The sequence below is a fragment of the Dioscorea cayenensis genome, chromosome 19 (genome assembly GCF_009730915.1).
Source record: "Dioscorea cayenensis subsp. rotundata cultivar TDr96_F1 chromosome 19, TDr96_F1_v2_PseudoChromosome.rev07_lg8_w22 25.fasta, whole genome shotgun sequence".
NCBI classification, from domain to species: Eukaryota; Viridiplantae; Streptophyta; class Magnoliopsida; order Dioscoreales; family Dioscoreaceae; genus Dioscorea; species Dioscorea cayenensis.
In genome coordinates, this window is record NC_052489.1 from 1,921,285 (window position 1) to 1,941,709 (window position 20,425).

General features: G+C 34.5%; 3 protein-coding genes across 4 annotated transcripts; all 3 read right to left on the minus strand.

Annotated features, from left to right (window-relative positions):
• Nucleotides 1-1,471: 1,471 nt before the first annotated feature.
• Nucleotides 1,472-4,841, minus strand: LOC120250725 (microtubule-associated protein RP/EB family member 1A-like). Its single transcript, XM_039259562.1, has 8 exons — nucleotides 4,658-4,841; nucleotides 4,031-4,099; nucleotides 3,857-3,943; nucleotides 3,064-3,170; nucleotides 2,824-2,942; nucleotides 2,665-2,732; nucleotides 2,261-2,374; nucleotides 1,472-1,824 (listed from the first exon to the last, which is right to left on the minus strand). The coding sequence occupies exons 1-8, from the start codon at nucleotides 4,772-4,774 to the stop codon at nucleotides 1,702-1,704; spliced, it is 804 nt and encodes a 267-aa protein (XP_039115496.1). The 5' UTR covers nucleotides 4,775-4,841; the 3' UTR covers nucleotides 1,472-1,701.
• Nucleotides 4,842-8,583: 3,742 nt separating this feature from the next.
• On the minus strand, nucleotides 8,584-10,474 carry LOC120283712 (transcription factor ILI5-like). Of its 2 annotated transcripts, none has more exons than XR_005543324.1 (2): nucleotides 9,259-10,474; nucleotides 8,584-9,152 (listed from the first exon to the last, which is right to left on the minus strand). XR_005543324.1 is itself a non-coding variant. In XM_039290430.1 (2 exons), the coding sequence occupies exons 1-2, from the start codon at nucleotides 9,362-9,364 to the stop codon at nucleotides 8,997-8,999; spliced, it is 255 nt and encodes an 84-aa protein (XP_039146364.1). In that variant the 5' UTR covers nucleotides 9,365-10,474; the 3' UTR covers nucleotides 8,584-8,996. The 2 variants fall into 2 exon arrangements, 1 of the variants encoding a protein (XP_039146364.1); XM_039290430.1 differs by having other exon boundaries at nucleotides 8,584-9,145.
• Nucleotides 10,475-15,476: 5,002 nt separating this feature from the next.
• LOC120249825 (RINT1-like protein MAG2) lies at nucleotides 15,477-19,991 on the minus strand. Its single transcript, XM_039258494.1, has 4 exons — nucleotides 19,666-19,991; nucleotides 19,493-19,579; nucleotides 17,626-17,723; nucleotides 15,477-17,536 (listed from the first exon to the last, which is right to left on the minus strand). The coding sequence occupies exons 1-4, from the start codon at nucleotides 19,970-19,972 to the stop codon at nucleotides 15,668-15,670; spliced, it is 2,361 nt and encodes a 786-aa protein (XP_039114428.1). The 5' UTR covers nucleotides 19,973-19,991; the 3' UTR covers nucleotides 15,477-15,667.
• Between the last annotated feature and the right edge of the window lie 434 nt (nucleotides 19,992-20,425).

Consider the following 20,425-nt stretch of genomic DNA (forward strand, 5'->3'; position numbering starts at 1 on the left):
AAGTGGAAGAGACGACAACAATAAAAATTAACACAAAATCAAACAAAAAAATAGAAAATATAAACAAATGTTATTTGGGTGACTGTGTCAAGGGGTCACTTGGAGAGCTACTCAGTCTTCAAAGTGCAAGAAGCAATCAAGACTTTTTTGATTGTTGGAAGTGACTCCCAGAGAATGGCCTTGTGGGACTCTTGGTAAATTTTGATTCAAAGTGCTTTAGATTTTATTTATTTGTATTAAATATTATTATTGTATTATTTTATATAATCAAAAGTTTTTATCAAATTATCAAAAAATCAAAAGTAAATTATTTTCGTAAAATTTAATAAAAAGAGCCTGACATTTTGGAAAATACAATTGGACATTTGATAAAAGGGGAATTTTCACAATTAAATCCTTCTATAAATTCCTAATAAACAGTGGAATTCGCAGTCCTTTATATCCCTAAGTCTTGAAAATACGATGTCCAAGTAAAATCTCTTTGTTCTGTTGGTTAACGTGAGATGACAAAATTCTTACTCTTTCAAACCTCTTCAAAAAAGGTTTTAACACACAAGCTGCCACAGAAACTTATGTTCTTTGTCACAAAGATTCTGAAACAATGGAACACCTTTTCTTTAACTGCGAATTCTCGGAGCGCATATGGTCTTTCTTCAATCAATGCTTAAACCTTCATTCTTCTCCTCCAACTATTGCTTCAATTTGGACCACCTAGCTATCTTCTCAAAACACCCGGTTCCACATCCTCTAGGGACCTTGTCATAAGAGCTATCATGTGAAACATTTGGCTGGAACGGAATAATCGAAATTTCATGATTTTCTGCAGCTATAGGGAATCAACAACCACTCTTAAACGAAGCATCTCAGAAGATAAAGTGAACTTTAACTTTATTAGTACTCGAGCTACGGATTGTCCTGGTGATAGATACCTCTACAATGCCAGACACCACTGCGGAACCTCAAGTTAGGGAGTGATTCACTTCCTATCTTTTAGTTAGCTGATGAAGACCTTTGACACCTTTTGGCGCTCTTGGTCTTTCAGCTATGGAGTTCTTTTCGCTTCTTTCGTTTTTGTTTGATCTACGATGACTTCCTGGGAAGTACATCACTACTGGTGATGACTTCCTAATACGCTTGGATCAAGGTAGTTCCTTTTTTCTCTTCTTTATTTTTCATTCTGTACTCGTTTCTGGTTTTTGAATAAAATTATAGTTTATCTACTTATTTTTTTAAAAAAAAGCCTACCATAGTCCATGAGCTATTCTCAAAAAATTCATCTCGATCTATTCATAAAAAAATTAAAAAAATTAGGCAGCTCCTTTTCATTAAAATATTATTTAAATATGGGCAAAAGATTTGGATATGGTTCTGAGTCTTTAAAATACACTTCCACCTTAAAAAGAAACATTAAAAAATTACCACAAAATCAACAGCATGAAAAACCAGTACCACTTGATATTAGAACACAAGATGAACAAAAATAAGAGACTTGCATTGCATTTTAATGTCAGAAGTTCAGACAAGTGTTCTAACTGTCTCAATCAATGCATACATGAAAGAGAAGTAAAATGCAAATACAATTGCATTATTTGCATCTGCTCATTTTGGAAAATCAAGCAAATTAACAGAGCAAGTTAACGACTAAAGCACACTGATAAAGATGCTAACTTTAGGAGTTCAGTCATTTGGAGAAGTATATGTTCACTGAGTTTCCTCGGCTTCTGCATCATCTTCGACAGGATTGTCGAGAAGTTCTTGAGCTTCAGCTAGAGGAGAGTCTTGAGCATCAGCAGCATACAAAATCTTTCTAATGGCTTTAGTCATCTGTAAAGAGGATAGCCAATCAATAGCACTGTTCAAAATTATGATTGTTTGTGTTTAAACAATAAATTGCCATGTTTCCAATTAAATCATGACAAAATTTGTAAAGCTTATTTTCCATAGCAAATGGAGTGTAGCTTAACAAACCATAAACCAACATTTCGAGAATTTCTAACCTGTGGCATCAGAAACCATACATGATAAATTTGCATCTATTTTCCTTGCAGGATTTGCCATTTCTACTGATAGAGCACTATAACAGGTTTTCTATTAACCATACATGACAATGGAGGGGTACAAAAAAATTTTATGTTACATGTGACCAATGAAAGCTCAGGTTTGGTACTGTACCTTACTATTATATATAGATCTGTTCTCTAACTTGAACACATCTGATGATTTTCACTGGTACAGGTTAAATAAAGAGAGAACTACATACCGGCAGATGCTCAAGTTCAGGTCTTTGGCAAAGTATTTCAATATCCCGCAACTTTGCAAAGTAGAAGTCTCTTTCCTTCTCCATGTTATCAACAGAGAGCTTGAGATCTGCAATCTGCATTGAAACAACAATTGTTTATTTCTTTTCTTGTTAGTATACTACACAAAGCAGGATACTGAAATAGATAGACGTGGATATTAGGATGAGATTAAATTATTGGGAATGCCAGATATTCAAACTTTTTTGAATTTGAGATAAAGGTAAACGAATCAAGAATTTGTCAAAAGAGAGAATGGAACAGGGAATATCAATCCTGTTTGACCATCACTAAACAGTAAGATAAAAATATGTAAGAAAAATTGCAATATCACATACTAACAATTCACTCTCTTGAGTTTTAGTACCTTCTCAGATAATTCTTGAATCTGAGCCGCAGAATGCTCTGCATTTGTTACTTTTCCTTGTTTGGGTCCTTCATTAAGAAATTAAATCAATCAAAGACTCGAACGAACTTAAGTGGCATAAAAATCATGTATGATAACCAAAAGTATAAAGGTCAGCACCATCAATAGAGCCGCGAACTGTTAAGCTGTTAGCTTGGAGTGATTTGGAGGATTTATGGGAAACCTTTAGACTCCGCTCTTTCCCTACCTTGTTTCTCCTCTCCACAGGGTTATAATTTCTGGAACATATAAAGAACTTAATAACTATATGCAAGTTCACCCCTCAATGCTGGAAAATAATTACATAAAATTTTGTAACATCAACAAAATTACAAAATTTCGGACCAAATAATATCATACTCATTCATAATTCCACCATTCACCGAATCACAGTAGCGCTTCAGCCACTGTAGGAACTCCAAGTTGTCCAATGGCCGTCCCTTGACAAGTTTATTGACTTCAATATGCTGAAAGACAACAGTTGATAAAAGTTATGCAGCAGCCATCCTCTAGTAAGGGAAAAAAGAGAGAGAGAGAGAACTATAGTAAGGCTTCACAATTCAAGTACAAAGTGCAACACACCATGTCGGCCCGTCATCCATAACATGGGTGGAAATCAACCTAAAGATATATGTTGACTACTTCAGAAGGAAAGTGCATTATTGCTATGCGCAACATTAGTAAAAAGCAACTTGGTACACAATGCTCGCACTAACACAGGATTGTGGAGGTTGGAAAACTGAATTTTCTGTGCGAAAGGAATATTATTCTCGTCAAAAAGCATGTCTAACCATGCATCAAGGCCTACCCTCTTCCACACTAGCCTTTGTCACAAAGTGGTCCACCTTCTGTTTCTAGTTTGAAAAGAAACGCTTGAGGAAAATAGTGTCATGAATTCTCATTCACTGTGTACACAACTGCCTAGATGCTTGAATTTTCTCAAACAAGCATTTGGAAACTCTGGGCATTTAATCATGATTCAGTGGTCATGAACCAGGTCCCAGGATGACAAAAATCGTTTAAGATCCACATAAAAAGAGAAGTATGTGTGTGAAAGTACCAAAGAAAACGCCATGACATAAACAAGGAGACAATTGACCAAACAATGGACAGACAAAAACAATGGCTTTCCTTTCGTTAGAAAATGACTTGCCTTCTCAATCTTCAGCTTGTTGAATACTTCTTGCAGAAGTTTATAATTCTGAATCATATCATACTCTGACTTGGCATCAAAATTGACCTGACAACAAAAATAAGCATTAATTAAGAGCATTTTAGCCACGACACAACTCACACCAAACCAAGAGTGAATATAAATAGAGTCTACCTTATGCATTGGAACAACTCCAGGATGAACCATATCCATCATTTGACACTGAACAGCACCAGACGCCGCCTGCATTAAAATTATTAATAATGCAGGCAATTTACACGGTGCCAAAACAGTTGACTAGCTAGGATACGGAAAGCATATGTTCAAATTTCACCATCAAAGTGACCCATTTATTATTTAGTACAACAAGATTCAAGCTCACCCTTTCAAAGATAAAGCAAAACCCATACTTAAGATGGATAAAACACAAAAAACATCAACAACGCCCACAAACCAATCCAAGATCTCTCCTTCTACGATGCCACTTGCTCTATTGCAAGATCCTAACAAAATTGATACATTTCTTCTAATTTACATCTAAAGTTCCATAGCAAGAGATCAAAAAACTCAAAAAGAATAACACCATTTCAATAAAAAAGACGCCACATTCTGCACATACATTCCCTGGATCCCACAAGCCCAACGCAACCCAAAACCTAGATTCCCGTCCAAAATTCCAAATTTCTTCGCCTTAGAAATCACATTGACGAGATCCAATCAAAACCACCAGACAAACATTCAAGAATCCACAGCCATAGAAACCAATAAAAAAACACAAATCAAAAGCAAACCACGTGATACCTCCTCGACTCGGGAGAGGGAGAGCTGGAGCGTAGCATTGATCCAAGTGAGGATCTCGTTCCTCCCCACGAAGTAGGCCCCGTCCATCATCCCGATGTTCGCCGCCGACATCGCCATTGCCGAGATCCGTCGGCAAAGAGCGAGGCCGGTGCTCGAGTCCCTCCCTTTTTTTTCCCAACCAGACACCATCTTATAAAACAATCGCATATTTGCATATATACCCTTGTAAAGTTATTAATTGCATTCATTGAAATAGTTTTTTTAGAGGATTTTGCACATATGCTCCTGTAAAATTTTAAATTTGTATACATAGTATCATAATAACTCATATTGTTTCTTCTTTTTTACTTCAAAAGTTAAAAATTCATTCTTTTGATTTATCAATAATATTTACATTTTACCCACTTGTGAAAATGTAACTGCCGGTTTAATAAGATCCTTTGCAATTCATTCCTCCCTGCCGAAAGAGTTAGGGTCCATAATTCTGTGTTTTTTTAATTTTATAATAAAATTACAAATGTTATTAAAAAACAGACAAATATGTATCGGTTTAATACTCCTCTATGATCAATCTCTTCTATCATATAACTATGAAATGGGAAAACATGAGACTCATATGAGAACCCGTAAACAATACTAATGAAAAGTACTATATCTGAGTGTATAATAAATAAAGTATTAATGAACAATACAACATGAGCAAGATTTTGATAAAGTATTGATGAACAATACAGCCTGAGTAAGATTTCGAACTCGCACACCTTGTTCATTTTATGGTGGTGTATAAATAAATTATAAGAAAATAGTTTTTGTAGTTTTTATATTTTAAAATATTTATATGATATGTATATTTGATTTTAATTTTGTTTTAGTTTTTGTAGTAATTTCTAATCTGAAAATAAATAAATATAATATAATATGTTTAGAACTTTCAAATACTATATCACTCCCATCGATTAAAAATATTTTTTAAAAAACCAATACATTAAATATTTTAACATTGGCGAAATAAAAAAATAATAAATTTTGAGGCAAATTATAAAATAGAAAATAAATAACAGTTATATATATAAATAATAAAATTTAATATATATAAATAATAAATTATATCTTCATTTAAAGAGTTATATTATGATAGACTATTACATAGCACAAAATAATAAAACTGAACCAAACAAATAAATAACTATAATAAACTCTAAAATCGAAAACAAGCTTCGGCATCCCAAGAAGGATGAATGGGGTGGCTATAAAAGTGAACAATGGACGAAAGAATGGTATGACGACACCTAAAAAATAATCCAACAATATTCGAGAGATTAAAAATCAATTAATATTATTTTTTAATATTAAAAAAAAAACTATACGAAGCCATATGTGTAGGGTAGAATTTTACCAGTGAATAAGAATGAAATTTTTAAAAAAACCCAGCAAGTTATGGATATTACAAAACTACATTACAAAATTAAAGATTTAGTCAAATTTCTAAAACGGAATTTGTCTTTTCGATCATACCAAGTTTGGTGGAGATGTAATATGTTTTGCTTAAATAGTAAGGGAAGGAAGTGTTGTTACATGTTAGCAATCAACTTTGCTCAATTTTCATCTTTCATGTCTTTCATGTCTTTCATGTCTTTCTGAATCTAACTAATGTCCACTAACCATAATTTGTTGTGATGCTAACATCTAATCTAACCCACTAACAAATATGAAAGTGATGGATAAGTATATAACACATACAATTACGTCCTATTTGTTGTATAACGGACACAATTAAGTTTTACTCATCCAATGTATAATATATTCAGACCTGAAAACATAATTTATTTAATTTGAATATTTTTGTCAACGTTCCAAATAATACAAATTCATTTAGAAGGAACCCAAACACATAAATTATATATATTAACAAATGTGATAAGTGGATTAATGAGGGACGCGTGCACAGGTATGGAATTTGTCGTCTAGTCTATACATCCTTATCCAATGAAGTGGACTCTAACACGAAAACCGAACAAACACAGGAGGCTCATTATCCTCACTTATAATAAATTATATTTTAAAAGTATAAATTTTTTTTTCTTTTGAGAAAGATGACAAACACCAAAATCTCAGAGATATACATATATGTGTGAGGAGTAAGGCTCAACGCTGACTCACATGCCCTTACCTTGCGCCAGACTTGAGTTTCGATCTCAAGTCCTCGGTGAAACCAACGGCATACGCAAAAACATTTGATTAAAAATATATATATATATATATATATAATTCACTAAATATAATATAATGTGCATTTATTTATTTATTTATTTGAACTTATCATGGTCTAATAATAAAACGTTCTGAAGACATTATCCAGAATTTATTACTTGCGAGTCACTCAAGTATATTTCCACGTGTCAACAGTTAGGGAAGCCACGTCAGAAAGCGTAACGGCAACGCTTCCGACTCCGTCACGTCAATACGCGATCGAACCGCTCCGCACGTGTCCCACTGGTCATCACCACGCGTCCACACGTGCGCCGAGGTCGCGTGCCTTATAACCAAAGCCGACCTCGTCCTTTTCCCTCTTCGAGCCCTCATCCCCCTTCTAACGATCCCAACCAAACCCCACATCGACGAAGCGATCCCCGCCGCGATGGAGGCCTCCTCCGAGATGGCGAGATACGGCCGGAGTTCGGTGGGGGCCGTGCACAGCCAGGTGAGAAGAGTCCGCGAGGAGGATCTCCGCATCAAGGATGCCATCGGCGAAGGCTTTGGCTCAATGGATCCAGACCGGCTTTCGCCTCTCCATATTGGTTCGCGCATCGACCCCATCTTCTCCTCCCGCCGTTGCCTCCCCTCGTCGCCGCTCGGCCATCGCATGGATGGGATCGATCATCAACTCCATTGAACGGCTTCCGAGAAGGTTCGTTCCCCGATCTATTAATTCCTCGCCGATTTTTTAATTTTTAATTTTTTTAATTTTTAAAATTTTATTATGAAAGCTTCTTTATCTCCGTTGCTCGTTGATTTCATCTGTTTGACCTTTTGACCATTAACGGGTCTGTTTATCGTAGTCCTTTTGTTATCGGATTTACTCAATTTCTGAAGCTCTGACACTGCGAATTGAATGGTTCTTAACGGGTCGGATCCTTGTTTACGTATAGCTAATCGGATCCTCGGTTTTTCTTTTGTTATCGGGTTTGCTCGGTCTTTTAGGAGCTCCGATTACTCGCTTACTTAATCGGTTCGTCCTTTTTGACACATAACGGGTCCGATCCTCATCGTTGTTATCCGATTTGCTCGGCTTTTGGAGCTCCGATAAGATGCCGGTTATTTGCTAACCGATTTAGTCAGTTCGTCCTCATAACGGGTCGGATCCTAATCGTTGTAATCCGACTTGCTCTGTTTTCGGACCTCCGATTAGATGCCGGCTTAATCGGTTACGTCTTCATAACGGGTCGGATCCTCCTAACGGGCCGCTTATATTGTTTGCTCGCCGATTTAATCAATTTGTGCTTCAAATCTTAACGGGTCGGGTCCTGGTTTTTTCGTCATCGGATTTAATGTTTCCAACCTCCGATTGTTCGCCGATTACTTGTTTTTTTTTATTTATTATTATTTTTTTCACTTATAATTTCAGATTATTTTCGTGCAAAAGCGGCAACAACTTGAAATGACCATCCTACCCTTTTTTCGCAAAATTGTTATTTAAATACACGAATTCCCGAAATAACCATCTTAGTTATTTCCCAAACTGACCTTTTTGATGTTTTCTGGTCGCAGGGGTGAATTCGGGCTCTGCTTTCGGTTTCCATTATGGTTTCCGTTTTCCTTTTCTAGCCTTCAATACTTGTAGTAGAAACTTTCTAGAAGCTTTGCAGGGCTATTTTAGGAAACAAGTGTTTTTTTCCCCTAATTATTATATATATATATATATATAATCTTTATCTTTTCCGAGTCAAAAAAATTTAAAAATTAAAAAAATTAAAACCCCCCCACCAAACCCGTTAACCCGATAAGGTCAGCGGGCCCCATCCCATCACGTCCTCTGTAACTAACTTCGCTCCATTCCAACCACATTCCAATGCTCTGCCGGAACCGGTTTAGCATAATTATCCACACAATAATATTCCGCAGGACCATTTGCACCTAATCCATTAATCACTACACCATTCACTCTCTTCTCACATTACTTAAAAAAATAAAAATAAAAATACAAGCAATATCCTCCAAGAAAAAAAAAAAAAAGATCATAATAAGATTAATTAATCAAGTAGCAGCTAACATTACCAAAAGAGACACTGAGAAGAAGAGTTACATAAAATATATATAAATAAAACTTTTTTTGTTTTTTTTAACTGCGAAGAAGGCTTCTAATGATCTCAGCCTGAGCACTATTATTATCCATAGTAGCCATGAGCTCAGCAAGACGATCACTTAAATCATCAACCTCTTTATGCAAGCTCTTTATATAGTTGCATGTTTCCTTCAATAGTTTTGCTGCTGATACCTGCATGCATGTTTTATATATATATATATATATATATGTTCATCATTTGTCATTTTAAACCTTATAAAATAGAAAAATTGAAAATAAAAGAGATGATCTTGCTCACCCGGGCCGGTGCCGCGGCGGCGGGATTCCGGTAATAGAGTTTGGAGTTTGGAGATGAGTTCATTGATCTCCTCTTCAGTGATGTTCCTGCTCCTCCTGCTTGACATTGTTGTTGTTGTTGTTGTTTTGGTTGTGGGTTTGGGTTTTAACAAGTGTTTGTGAGAAAAGAGAGGGAGCAAAGAATAGGACTTTATAGGAATGAAGGGAAGGGAGTGGTCCTATATGTTTCCTTTGGGGGCCCATGAGTTATAAGGAGTAGAGTGGGCCCATGGGCCCTATTGGTCTTCAAGTTGACACGTGGTATTAAGAAGGGGAGGAAGGGGGGTTTTTGTTTTAAATTTTAATTAATCTTATGGTTTTAGATGTTGATTAATTAAAAAATTGGGCTATGTTGAGAGCCCAAAAGATGCTTTTGTCTTGCTTATGTCCTGTGGCTGTGTCTTGTTTTCTTGGAGGGGGCTACTGTGTGTGTCTTGTTCTTGATCTCAAGGACATGGTGGCCATATGCAAATTGGTGAAGATTAAAAAGCCAAGGGATTAGGGGTATCATTAGTATAAAAATTAGGTTAAATTTAGTCTTAAAGATTCTTCATCCTCCTTCTCGTGATTTTAGAAAATATATTTCTATTAGAAACCCTAATCACATTACACAATAGAGTCCATTTTTGTTAGTCCCTTAATCACATTGCACAATAAGGTCCTTTCTGGCATCACTCTGTATTCAATAAATCGCTTATTAATATTATATATATCATTTTTATTTTTATTTTTTAAAATTAAATTAATAAAATTTTGTTTTTCTTTTTTTTATTTTGCATGCTATTAAAGTAGTAAAAACCTTGGAAATTTTTAAGGGTGATTAGGGTTAGGGTTAGGGTTAGAGTTAAGATTAGCATCTGGAAAGGATTAGTTGCATGGGAATGGGAAAGGGGTCCCAAATGAAGGGAATGGAGGGAGTTCACTCCATTGGGTTATCACCATGAGCCCCATGTGATCATTCCTTCTCTCTCTCTCCCTCTCTTACTATTTGTTTAGCTATTTTAGGGTTAGGGTTAGAGTTAAGATTAGCATGTGGAAAGGGTTAGTTGCATGGGAATGGGAAAGGGTCCCAAATGAAGGGAATGGAGGGAGTTCACACCATTGGGTTATCACCATGAGCCCCATGTGATCATTCCGTCTCTCCCTCCCTCTCTTACTATTTGTTTAGCTATTATTATTATTATTATTATTATTATTATTATTATTATTATTATTTATGTTTAGCAACTATTGTTACTATATATATATATACTATCTCTCTCTCTTTATATATATATATATATATATTCAAATATATATATTCAGACAAGCACATGATGCCTGCATTACTCCTATGTTTTGGAAGTTGATGACATTGTTGATTGATATCACAACCCCACATTTATATTATTGTTAAAACCTTGGATGGGAGATATATATATATATATATATATATATGCATATTTGGGGGTTGTTTGGGGATTTTTTTTTTGGTGCATGTAATTTTCTCTAGTATTCATTTTTATTATTTTAATATGTTTTAAAAAAATATATTTATTTTCATTTTTTGGAGTATGTTGGATGTCATTATACAGCTTGTGTTATATTGATATTAATATATATATATATATATATATTTTTAATGGCATGTGAATGTTTTGCATGAGAGAGCCAAACTACTGTTGATGGTACGTAGCACCTTCCAATTCATTTATAGCTTATGTAGTTATGTATATACTTAAAAAATGAATAAAATAATTATATTATAATATTTTTAAAAATAAAATAAGAAAATATAAGAAATACATTGAATGGATTATTTTGTAAAATACATTAAAAAAATTAGCATCTTAGTAAAGTATATTAATAAAAAATAATTTTTCTCATGCTATAATTCAATATATGGTAACAATTCAATAATTAAAATAACATTAGTCATTTAGATCTTTGGTCTAAACTTATTGAATTAGTTGATTTTATTACAGATGTTTTTATAATAGGATGAACAAGTATTACAAATATATTACTTCCTTTTATTATATACCTACAAAAAATAAATGTATTAATTTAAATACTGGTGGTATGTAAACCAATTGAACAAAAACTATAATATTCAATTCTTAATTAATTAAAGAAATTTTATTGATTTTTTATCATTCATATTTAAAATTGTACGTAAATAAATTTTTTTAGTTATACAAATTACGAAACTAAAATAAAAATAAACATACAAAAATAAAATCAAACTCAAATACGAGCATAAAAAAAGAAAAAGAAAAAAACACATCATAACAAATAAGCTTAAAACATAAATTTACAAAGGAAAATAATTTAACACAAAACATCATAATCAAACTCAAATATTAGTCCTTAACTAAAATTCTAATCTAAAAAACTAAAATCACATTCCAATACGCTAAATCAAACATTAATTAGCGTAGTGTAGAGAAAGAACACACTTTAATACCAAACTCAACCCATTTATTTAAAAGAAAAAAAACCCATAATTTTATTAATAAATGATGAACAAGCACAAAAAGATAGAAACAAAAATACAAAGACACAAAACTAGGAATGTAACAACTAACTATATCTAGACAACTAAATTCTTGGGAGATAGAGAGAAAATAGAAGGGGTGAGAATATCAAATGTGCATATTAAGTAGTAATACAATGATATTTTAAAAAAACATGAAATAAAAACAAAAACAGAAATAATATAAATATCAAATAAATAAATAATAATAAAAAAAGGAAAAAAATGGGTAGAAAAAGCAAGGTGGGGATGTCAGAGAAGTGTTGGGTGAAGTTGGGTGGCATAAATTGTAATGTTATATATTTGTAGGGTCCCCAACATCCGACGTGATTGCACTCTTCAGGACTCTTCTGCATGCCTTGCCTCCTCTCCATGCATCATTCACACGTGCCCATGTTTTCTCTCTTTTATCGTAATGTAAAATTTTTAATATAGTTTATATTTATATATAAAAAGTAAAATCATTTTACTAATTAGTGTAGTAATTGATATGATCAAGTAAATTTATAGCGAACAAATTCTAAAGAGTCAAACTAAAACAGATAAATTTATAATAATAGTACCATTTTAATATTAAAAATATTATAGTTCATTTCAAATACATGTGCATTGTAAATGTAGGATTATAATATTATATTAATATAAAATCAAAGCTAGAGTTAAAAAGATAAATAAAAAAGGCCCTATAAGAATGGCATGATTAATTGATGCTATAATTTATATATATATATATGGTTTTGGATCTGAAGTGTTGGATATTTTATTTAACAATAATATCAATGTGTAGTCACATCTAAGTATGGTCACGTCTAGGCTTTATATTAGTTTCATCTGTTCACTGTTTCTTATAAAATAAACTTAAAATAGATAGTCCATTGATGGATCGACAAATGTGAGACTAACTAATTTTTTTTTCCAAGCAAATTACTAATACCAACAATTAATATAACAACATGCATGCATGATGAATATATATATATATAAATATATTCAATAAGAGTAATGAAGTCTAGTATACAAAGGTAATAAATCAATAAAGTGGATCCAAATAGAACCAGACCCAAGTTGGAAAGGTTGAGACCACTTCACCCACTTAATCTTTCTCTTGGACCACACTCGTGGTTTTTTTTTTAAATTTTTTGTCATAATCATTAGTTTTTTAATCTTTCTCGTGAACCACCCACGATAATTTTTTTTTTTAATTTTTAACCTAATTATTAGTTTTTTATAACTAATCCAAATTGAGATAATGAAATGTACCTGTTTTCAATGTATATAATTGACATTCATAAAAATCAGAATTCAAAACCACTTATTTAAATAACTCAGAACTAGATCAATTCCGGTTTTCATTCTCAAATTAATAAATATATATTTTATATAAATAAAATTAAATTTTATATTTTAAAATTATAAATCAAGCTCCACATCTATCATAAATAGCAACATTGAAATAGACTAAAATAATTCCATGTGAAAATAAAAAAACAAGTTTTTTCTTTCGTATTTTTTTGATTGTCTCAAGGATAAGAACAAAGACACAAAATGTCGGGCGGCCTTAATCGAAGTCGGCAATAGTAAGATAGCATTGCATCAATGAGTTGAGAAAGAATCAATAAACAGTATACTTGCAGTGCATGTATGATCTCTTGTTAGCTTGCATGTCATTTAAGCACTAGTAGTACTCCATGCAAACTCTGGTTTGTTGTTGCAACAGAGGTGACATGCCATGTCTAGTACTTTGAACCACTGTGTTAACAGGTAGAATGAGACTTTTGTTGTCATGTAATGTAATGTAATGTGATCTCTAATGTAATAATGCATGTAATGCATATAATGCAACTGAGGTACATGCATGGTATGATTTGAAAGAGGTATTGGCCCACATGCAAGTATTGTTTTTTTTTCTATTTTTTTATCACTTTGTCACTGACTTGTTAGACTTCATGATCTACAGAAACATTTCTGAAATCTTAGCAGTTTTGTTTTTGTTTTGGTTTTTGTTCATGAAGTGATTTGTGTTTGTGTGTTTGTGTGTATATATATATATATATATGTGTGTGTGTGTGTGTGTCATTAATTAACACAGTGAGGTACAGTTGGTGCTAGATAGTATTCAGGGTGGCAGGATGGGAAGTTTGATGTTTTCATGATCAGAGTTGGTCTTATGGCTAAATCACAAGCACATAGTGTTGAAATATACTTATTCAGTACAGTTTGATTTTATATCAGGTCTACTGTTATCAATGTTTTATTAGTTAACTAAGATCATGTTGGTATATAGCAACCTGCCAACAGCTCCTTAGCTTAACGACACCCGATCCTTTGTGTCCGGATGAAAAACCAAAAATTCATACTCTGTAGTATAGAGTGAGGGTGTGTCGTGTTTAGCATAGTTAGAAAGCATGTATACGCTTTTTGACATATGACTTGTTCATATTTATAATATATATAAATATATGACTTACATTTAGAAATGATTTATTATTTTTAAAATAATCAAATGGGTTTTATTTATTCTTAAAAAAGTAAATAATTAAGGGATTTTATAAATATATATAAAAGACAAACAATAGTTTACAAATTAACTTGCATAAATAGTGACAATAACCTTATTATTTGTGTTACAAAGTTCTTACTTATCAAATTTAAGTTTTTGGGTACGTACATCATTTACCTTGATATCAAAACTAGATTTTATTGAAGTAATTAAAGATCTTACATTAGTTAATTTAGTAATATAAATATGAAAAATATAATTATGGGTGTTTCAATATATTAGAATAATTTTTCGGATTAACTTAAATCTAAATAATATGTTTGTTTTGTATTTAATATAACATAAACTTGATTTATTTGGGTTTTTTGCAACGTGTAATTTATAAAATTACCACGTGTTGAGAGGGGTGTATAGTAAATAATAGCCCATATAATTAGTTAATTGATAAATATATATTAAAATATAAAAGTTTGGGACTTTTATACTATTAGTTTAAGTTTAACGATTGAATTAGAGTCAGACAACATATTTAGTTCGCACATATATATTCAAGTTTATCACAACAAAAAATAATCACCATCCTTTTATATTATGGGTTACACCCATGAGGATTTTATTAGTTTGATTGAATTTGAAGTTTTGTTGTTTAAATAAATTTTGATAGGTCAAAATCAATATATTTCAGGTGGTTTACGACACTAACTGATGTCTTAAAAGAAGGAAAAAGATGGTGAGAGTTTAAATTCCACATAAAAAAATAACTCTGCAAGAGTTTAAATCTCATACAAACCCTAATAATTCAAGAAGAGGGCGCGGAGTCAAACTTCGCGCATGTCCCTTAACTAACTGGGGCTTATTCCCTTCGTCATAATATATATACATGATAGAAAAATCTTATCTAAAGCTGAACACTTACAAAATTAATATCAATTAAATATAATTAATGTTTAGTAATATTAATATTTTCTGTGGGAATTAATTAAAATATTAAAAATTAATTAAAAATAAAAACAATTGTTTGCATGGTTTTCGAGTTGATGCCCCAGGATCTTACCATATCTTTAGCTTCCACTAATTATTTATTAGATAAACACCAATCAAGTATCACTTAGCCAAACCACATAATTTTTCAGGGAAAAATATGAAGAAATGGAAGGGTAATACATGGAATCAAACCTGACAATCTTATTTCTGCATCTCAGAATCATGAAAACTAGTTCAATAAACAGTGAAAATGATACAATTTACAACCTCCAAATGTAAGTAAAAGACTTTGAAACCCAAAAAAATGAAAGAATACTTCTGCTTTGTTTATTTTGCTCTGGTTACATGAATCACAAAGATTGATGAAATATATCATCCAGAAAAGACCCTGTTCTTGATTATTTTCTCGGCTTCTGCCGTCGTTATAAGTCTGAAGCCTTTCTCTTTTAACCATATCTCTTTCGATATCAGTATTGCGTCTTTAAGCTGCTTTTCCTCCATCTTTAGCATCCTCAAGGCCTCGCTTAACCTCGGAAAGAAGCCTTCGGGCCTCAGACACCACGCGGCAAAAACCCGGAACAATACTTCCATATCACTGCCAAACCTCTGCACACCACCATTATAGAACTTCGCATTGCTCATTAGAATGCCACTGAAAAGAAGCTGATCCACTGCACCAGCTACCGTTCGCCAAACTGCGACAAAGTCTGTTCCATTGATTTCCTGTTCAAGATTAGAGATCTTCCCTTGAAGATAGTCCAGGGCAGCTAGGAAGGTTTTGGACACAGTCCATTCTTCAGCTTTCTCCTGCCATTGCTTCCTGTTCTTGATGTATTCTCGGCAGCGTGCATCGAACCCCCTTAATACCACAGTTGAGATTTTATCAACCCATTCAATTCGGAACTTCTTTAATGCATTAAGCTCTTCCTCAAAAATACAGCTCCCTCCATTACCCTCTTTGGATATTGTTTCCATTTCCAGAAAGAAGACATCCTCACACCACTCTGTTAAAATCGATTCACAGTACCGAGCTGCGTTAATTGAGTTAGAAACTTTAGTTAAAGCATCATCATCTGCTAAGGCAGTAAGCCCCTCTGCCTCCTGGCAGCGGCGAAGCAAGCACTCCAAAAATTCTCGAATGATAGGGGCCCCTGCCAATCTGATGAACCTTGTTCTAAGCGAAATGCTTGGCAATGGCCGAGATCGATCTATGATAGCTGATAAGCATTGCAGAACAACACCAGAAACTGCAGCAGATTTATAATCCTCTGAACCGGACATGAGCACAGTCCCCTGAATCTTTGTCTTCCAAATCTTATCATCCTCTATTGCTGGCTTCAGCTTAGAAAGCACGTCCGCAAGCTCAATCTCAGCCCATATGTCAAGCCAGTCAGGGCGATCACAGAAAACAGAAAGAAATGAGACCCTCTGTAGATTCTCTTCATCTGCTACAGATATTGAGAGTCCTGAATTTGTTATCATGGACTGAACTCGCTTATCAAAAGTAATCATTAAATCAACGAGATGAAGCCAAGAGATCCTAGCCTGTGATGAGACATCACTCAGATCACCTTCCTGCAGGTGATCTATATATTTTGGGAAAATCTCTTTTGCTAGATAAGTGGTAAGTGAGGTCACCATAGCTGAAATCCACTCTTCCCTGCAACTGTAACCCACTAGTCTTGCCTTGTCAACCATAGGTTGTAAAATCTCATCCATGGAGTCCACAAAATCCCTGGTGATCTTGTAGACAAGAGTAAAGATGAATTCTGGCTTCTCAATCCACTTTGAGAAATGGCGCTGTGATGCCAGTGATATTGGATTAACCAGCTCCTCAATCACCCACAGTGGTTGGCGTAGGGCTATTTGCAGATTATGCCCTTCAAGTTGTCGGGATTTCCTTCTACTCTGCAGCTCCTGGAGCTTGCATAGGGAAAGGAAACTATTGCAATACTTGGTCTTCAAGTCCTTATTCATTGTGAAAAGAGGATTGGTAAAATCTGCAGATTTCACTGTGGTAGAATTCACAGAATTAGAAGTGGAGAGTGGAGGAGGCCACCCAAGCGATGCAAGTAGAGAGCGGTGATCTGCAATTGCCTGTGGTCTTAGAACTGCTAAAGCTCGATCAACTCTGTGATCTACAGCAGAGACTAGGCGGGTCCACTGTGGCCTTGATCCGGAAACAGAAGTCAGGATGTCCTCTATTTGCTTCAAAGAGTTGCTGGCTGTTAGATGAATTTCCTGCCGAGAAGAAAAGACAGGAAGTCAGTGGCTCGAATTTTGGGAAAACAAAACCTGATCCTCTCTCTGATCAGGCATTGAACTCGCACCTCTGAATTAACTGCACTAGGAGCTCTAAGTTTTCCAGCCACAGAAAAAACCGCATCTTCAACATCACCAATCAGACTGTCAAGCTTTAATGCTGTCTCTGCCTTAGAATAAGCAAGGTCATTAGAACCAAGGAAATAACATTAGCTGATAACAGTTAACAGAAAATTGCCCATGAAGAAAATGGGTCTTCAAACCAACATACTGGTTCATCAATTCATGCCCAGCTTCCAAACATGTAAAATAATAACAAAATAGATACAGCAATCTGTCAATTCAAGTTAGCAGCATGAAACTCACTCCACTTCTTCCACCATTCTTACCCATGTCCAACCATTCACATATTTCAAAATTCTCCACTTTGAATTTACAGTTAATATTCCATCCCAGCCATTTGAACTACATAGGAAAAACCAAATGCACCACTCTATATGGTTCGTTTATTATGATTTTTCTTTTCCTTTCCTTCTTGTGTGGCATAAACTTAACACTGGCCAATTATGTTACAGTGAGGAACCACAGCGATGGCGCACTGCTATGCAGTTTGGTTCTCCAATAAAAACACAAACATTATATGAAGATAATCATACTTCAAACATAAGGAAAAGTAAATGATTGGTTATCATATCAAAAAGCTAATCTACTGCAATTTTCTAATGGACCAAAATAAAAAAAGCTATTCAAAGGTGCATGGAGGTGACAGTGTTTTGTGGGTCACTATTCTATTGATTAAAGTATGTTATTTTAGCATCACAAAAAAATAATATTTTGTCACGGACTATATGATCATGTGACAAATTCTTGATGTATTATACTGAGTCCAAAAAAAAAAACACAAAAAGCACAAAAAAACCAAAAACCCTAACATTTTATTACTTCATCAGAAGAGACTGTGTTTGCAGTACTTTGATTGACGACTAAAGCATAAACACCAGGATGTTATTACTTTGCAATTGGAAGAAATTACAAGAAAGGCATAATCAACATTCAAACAGAAGAGAAAAACAAAATGAATTCACATAAAACAATGAAAAAAAAAGCCATTGGAGAAATTTCAAATTTGATTTTCAACATGCTAGAGAACAGGATAACTTCAATTATGAAGACCGATCAACTTGGGATCCAAGAAAGACTATATTTGATTACTTATATTAATGGAGTTCAACAAATAATTTTCCTAGTTTTCAATTAATTTTGGCTTGTATTAATAGCAGAGAACCTGGCCAATGCATTCATCTTTTCTACGGGTTTTCAGAACTCATTAAGTCTCCACAGAATCGCATAAAAGAGACTACCATTCATGTGAACATGCTATATTTGATAAGAATAGGTTTAGAAAACAAATTATATGGGAAATAGGAAAAACAAAAAAAGTGTTCCAGTATACCACAGTCCATTGTCCAGTTTGTCATGAATACTGATGGAGGTTAAAACTAACAAACTTTTTTCAAAAGAAAATTGTACACAATTAACAGCAACAGTATATAGAATAGCCCCATAATCACAAGCATCCTATCAGAGTAACTCACACTCATTGTAACAACAGGAAAGGAAATCAAAATGCTCTAAATTGCTAGGTTCATACTTTAAATCATTAAAAGAGCTTTCCAACCAAATTATGAACTTTTGGTTTACCGCTTTGGGTATTAGTACTATGGCTTTCAACCATTGACGTCATTCCTTGCGGCAACCACTGGAATATTACAGAACGATCTAAAGTTTTATCAAAGCAAACAGGATTACAGAAGCATAGATGGCCAAAAGATATAATATTTCTATCGTTATTTTCTAACTAAGCAATCAAAATGCAACAAAATTCGAACTTTAAACAGCCAGAACAATCCGAAATGGAACAAAGATTTCACTCACCAGCATAAGCTCGCACAGTCTCCACCCTTGCCACCTCTCTGGCCAACGCCGGCAGCTCCTCCGCAACGATCTGCTCGCTCCTCCCATCTAAATCCTCAATACAAAATCACTCAAATCACACAGAACCCAATCCTCTAACCCTAAAAATTACTCTCAAAGTCAATCATCCAAACCTCGAGGTGACCCACAAGCAGGAGATCGGAATTGGGTTAGCCCCGTGCGGACACTGGCAAGGAGACCACGGGCATCCGCCGACCTTGAGGCATGAGCGGCGATAGAGTCTGAGAGCCTTTGTCCGAGATCAGAGAGAGACGTCTCGAGATCGGAGCAACGGCAGCGAAGCTCAACTTCTAGGTCGGATGCGCGGGAGAGGTCGTCAGCAGTGTGGAGGCAGGAAGAGAGGAATCCCAACAGCGCCGGAGAGATGGCCGTGCTTCTCGGAAGCGGCGGCGGCGGCGTCGACGGCGACGCACCCACCATTGCTTTGAAGCTCAGAGGAGAAGGTTAAGCGGTTGTGATCTAAATCGGAGAAGAAGATTGCTACATGTTATTGGGCCGAACTGGGCCCATAGACCACACGAAAACCTGGCCCATTAAGATCAACTAGAGATAACTGGGCCAACCGGCCAAATTTAGTAGACTACGTCAACCCGGCAAAGGTTTGACTAGGGCTGTAAGTGTACCAAGCTGCTCGTGAGTTACTCGAAGTTCGGCTAGGAGAAAACTTGTTCATCAAGTAAATGAGCCAAGTTCGAGCTTAACTTTTGAATTCAAATTATTAAACTAGTCAAGCTCAAGCCACGTGCTGCTCGGCTGGATAATGCTCGCAAGCCTACTAACAAGTGTGTTAAACAAGCCTGATAACGAACTTATTAATTGCGAAGCTGTTTAAATGAGCTTGTTAAATGTGATTTTTTTTCCTAAGTATGAATA

Coding starts and splice junctions, on each gene's coding strand:
- LOC120250725 (XM_039259562.1), bottom strand. CDS start 4,774: ATGGCGATGTCGGCGGCGAACATCGGGATGATGGACGGGGCCTACTTC. Junction 3,171..3,856: donor ACAAGCTGAAGATTGAGAAG/GCAAGTCATTTT, acceptor GTTGTCTTTCAG/CATATTGAAGTCAATAAACT. Junction 2,943..3,063: donor AATGGTGGAATTATGAATGA/GTATGATATTAT, acceptor TATATGTTCCAG/AAATTATAACCCTGTGGAGA.
- LOC120283712 (XM_039290430.1), bottom strand. CDS start 9,364: ATGTCAAGCAGGAGGAGCAGGAACATCACTGAAGAGGAGATCAATGAA. Junction 9,146..9,258: donor CCGCCGCGGCACCGGCCCGG/GTGAGCAAGATC, acceptor TGCAGGTATCAG/CAGCAAAACTATTGAAGGAA.
- LOC120249825 (XM_039258494.1), bottom strand. CDS start 19,972: ATGGTGGGTGCGTCGCCGTCGACGCCGCCGCCGCCGCTTCCGAGAAGC. Junction 19,580..19,665: donor TGCTTGTGGGTCACCTCGAG/GTTTGGATGATT, acceptor TTGAGGATTTAG/ATGGGAGGAGCGAGCAGATC. Junction 17,537..17,625: donor CTAGTGCAGTTAATTCAGAG/GTGCGAGTTCAA, acceptor TCTTCTCGGCAG/GAAATTCATCTAACAGCCAG.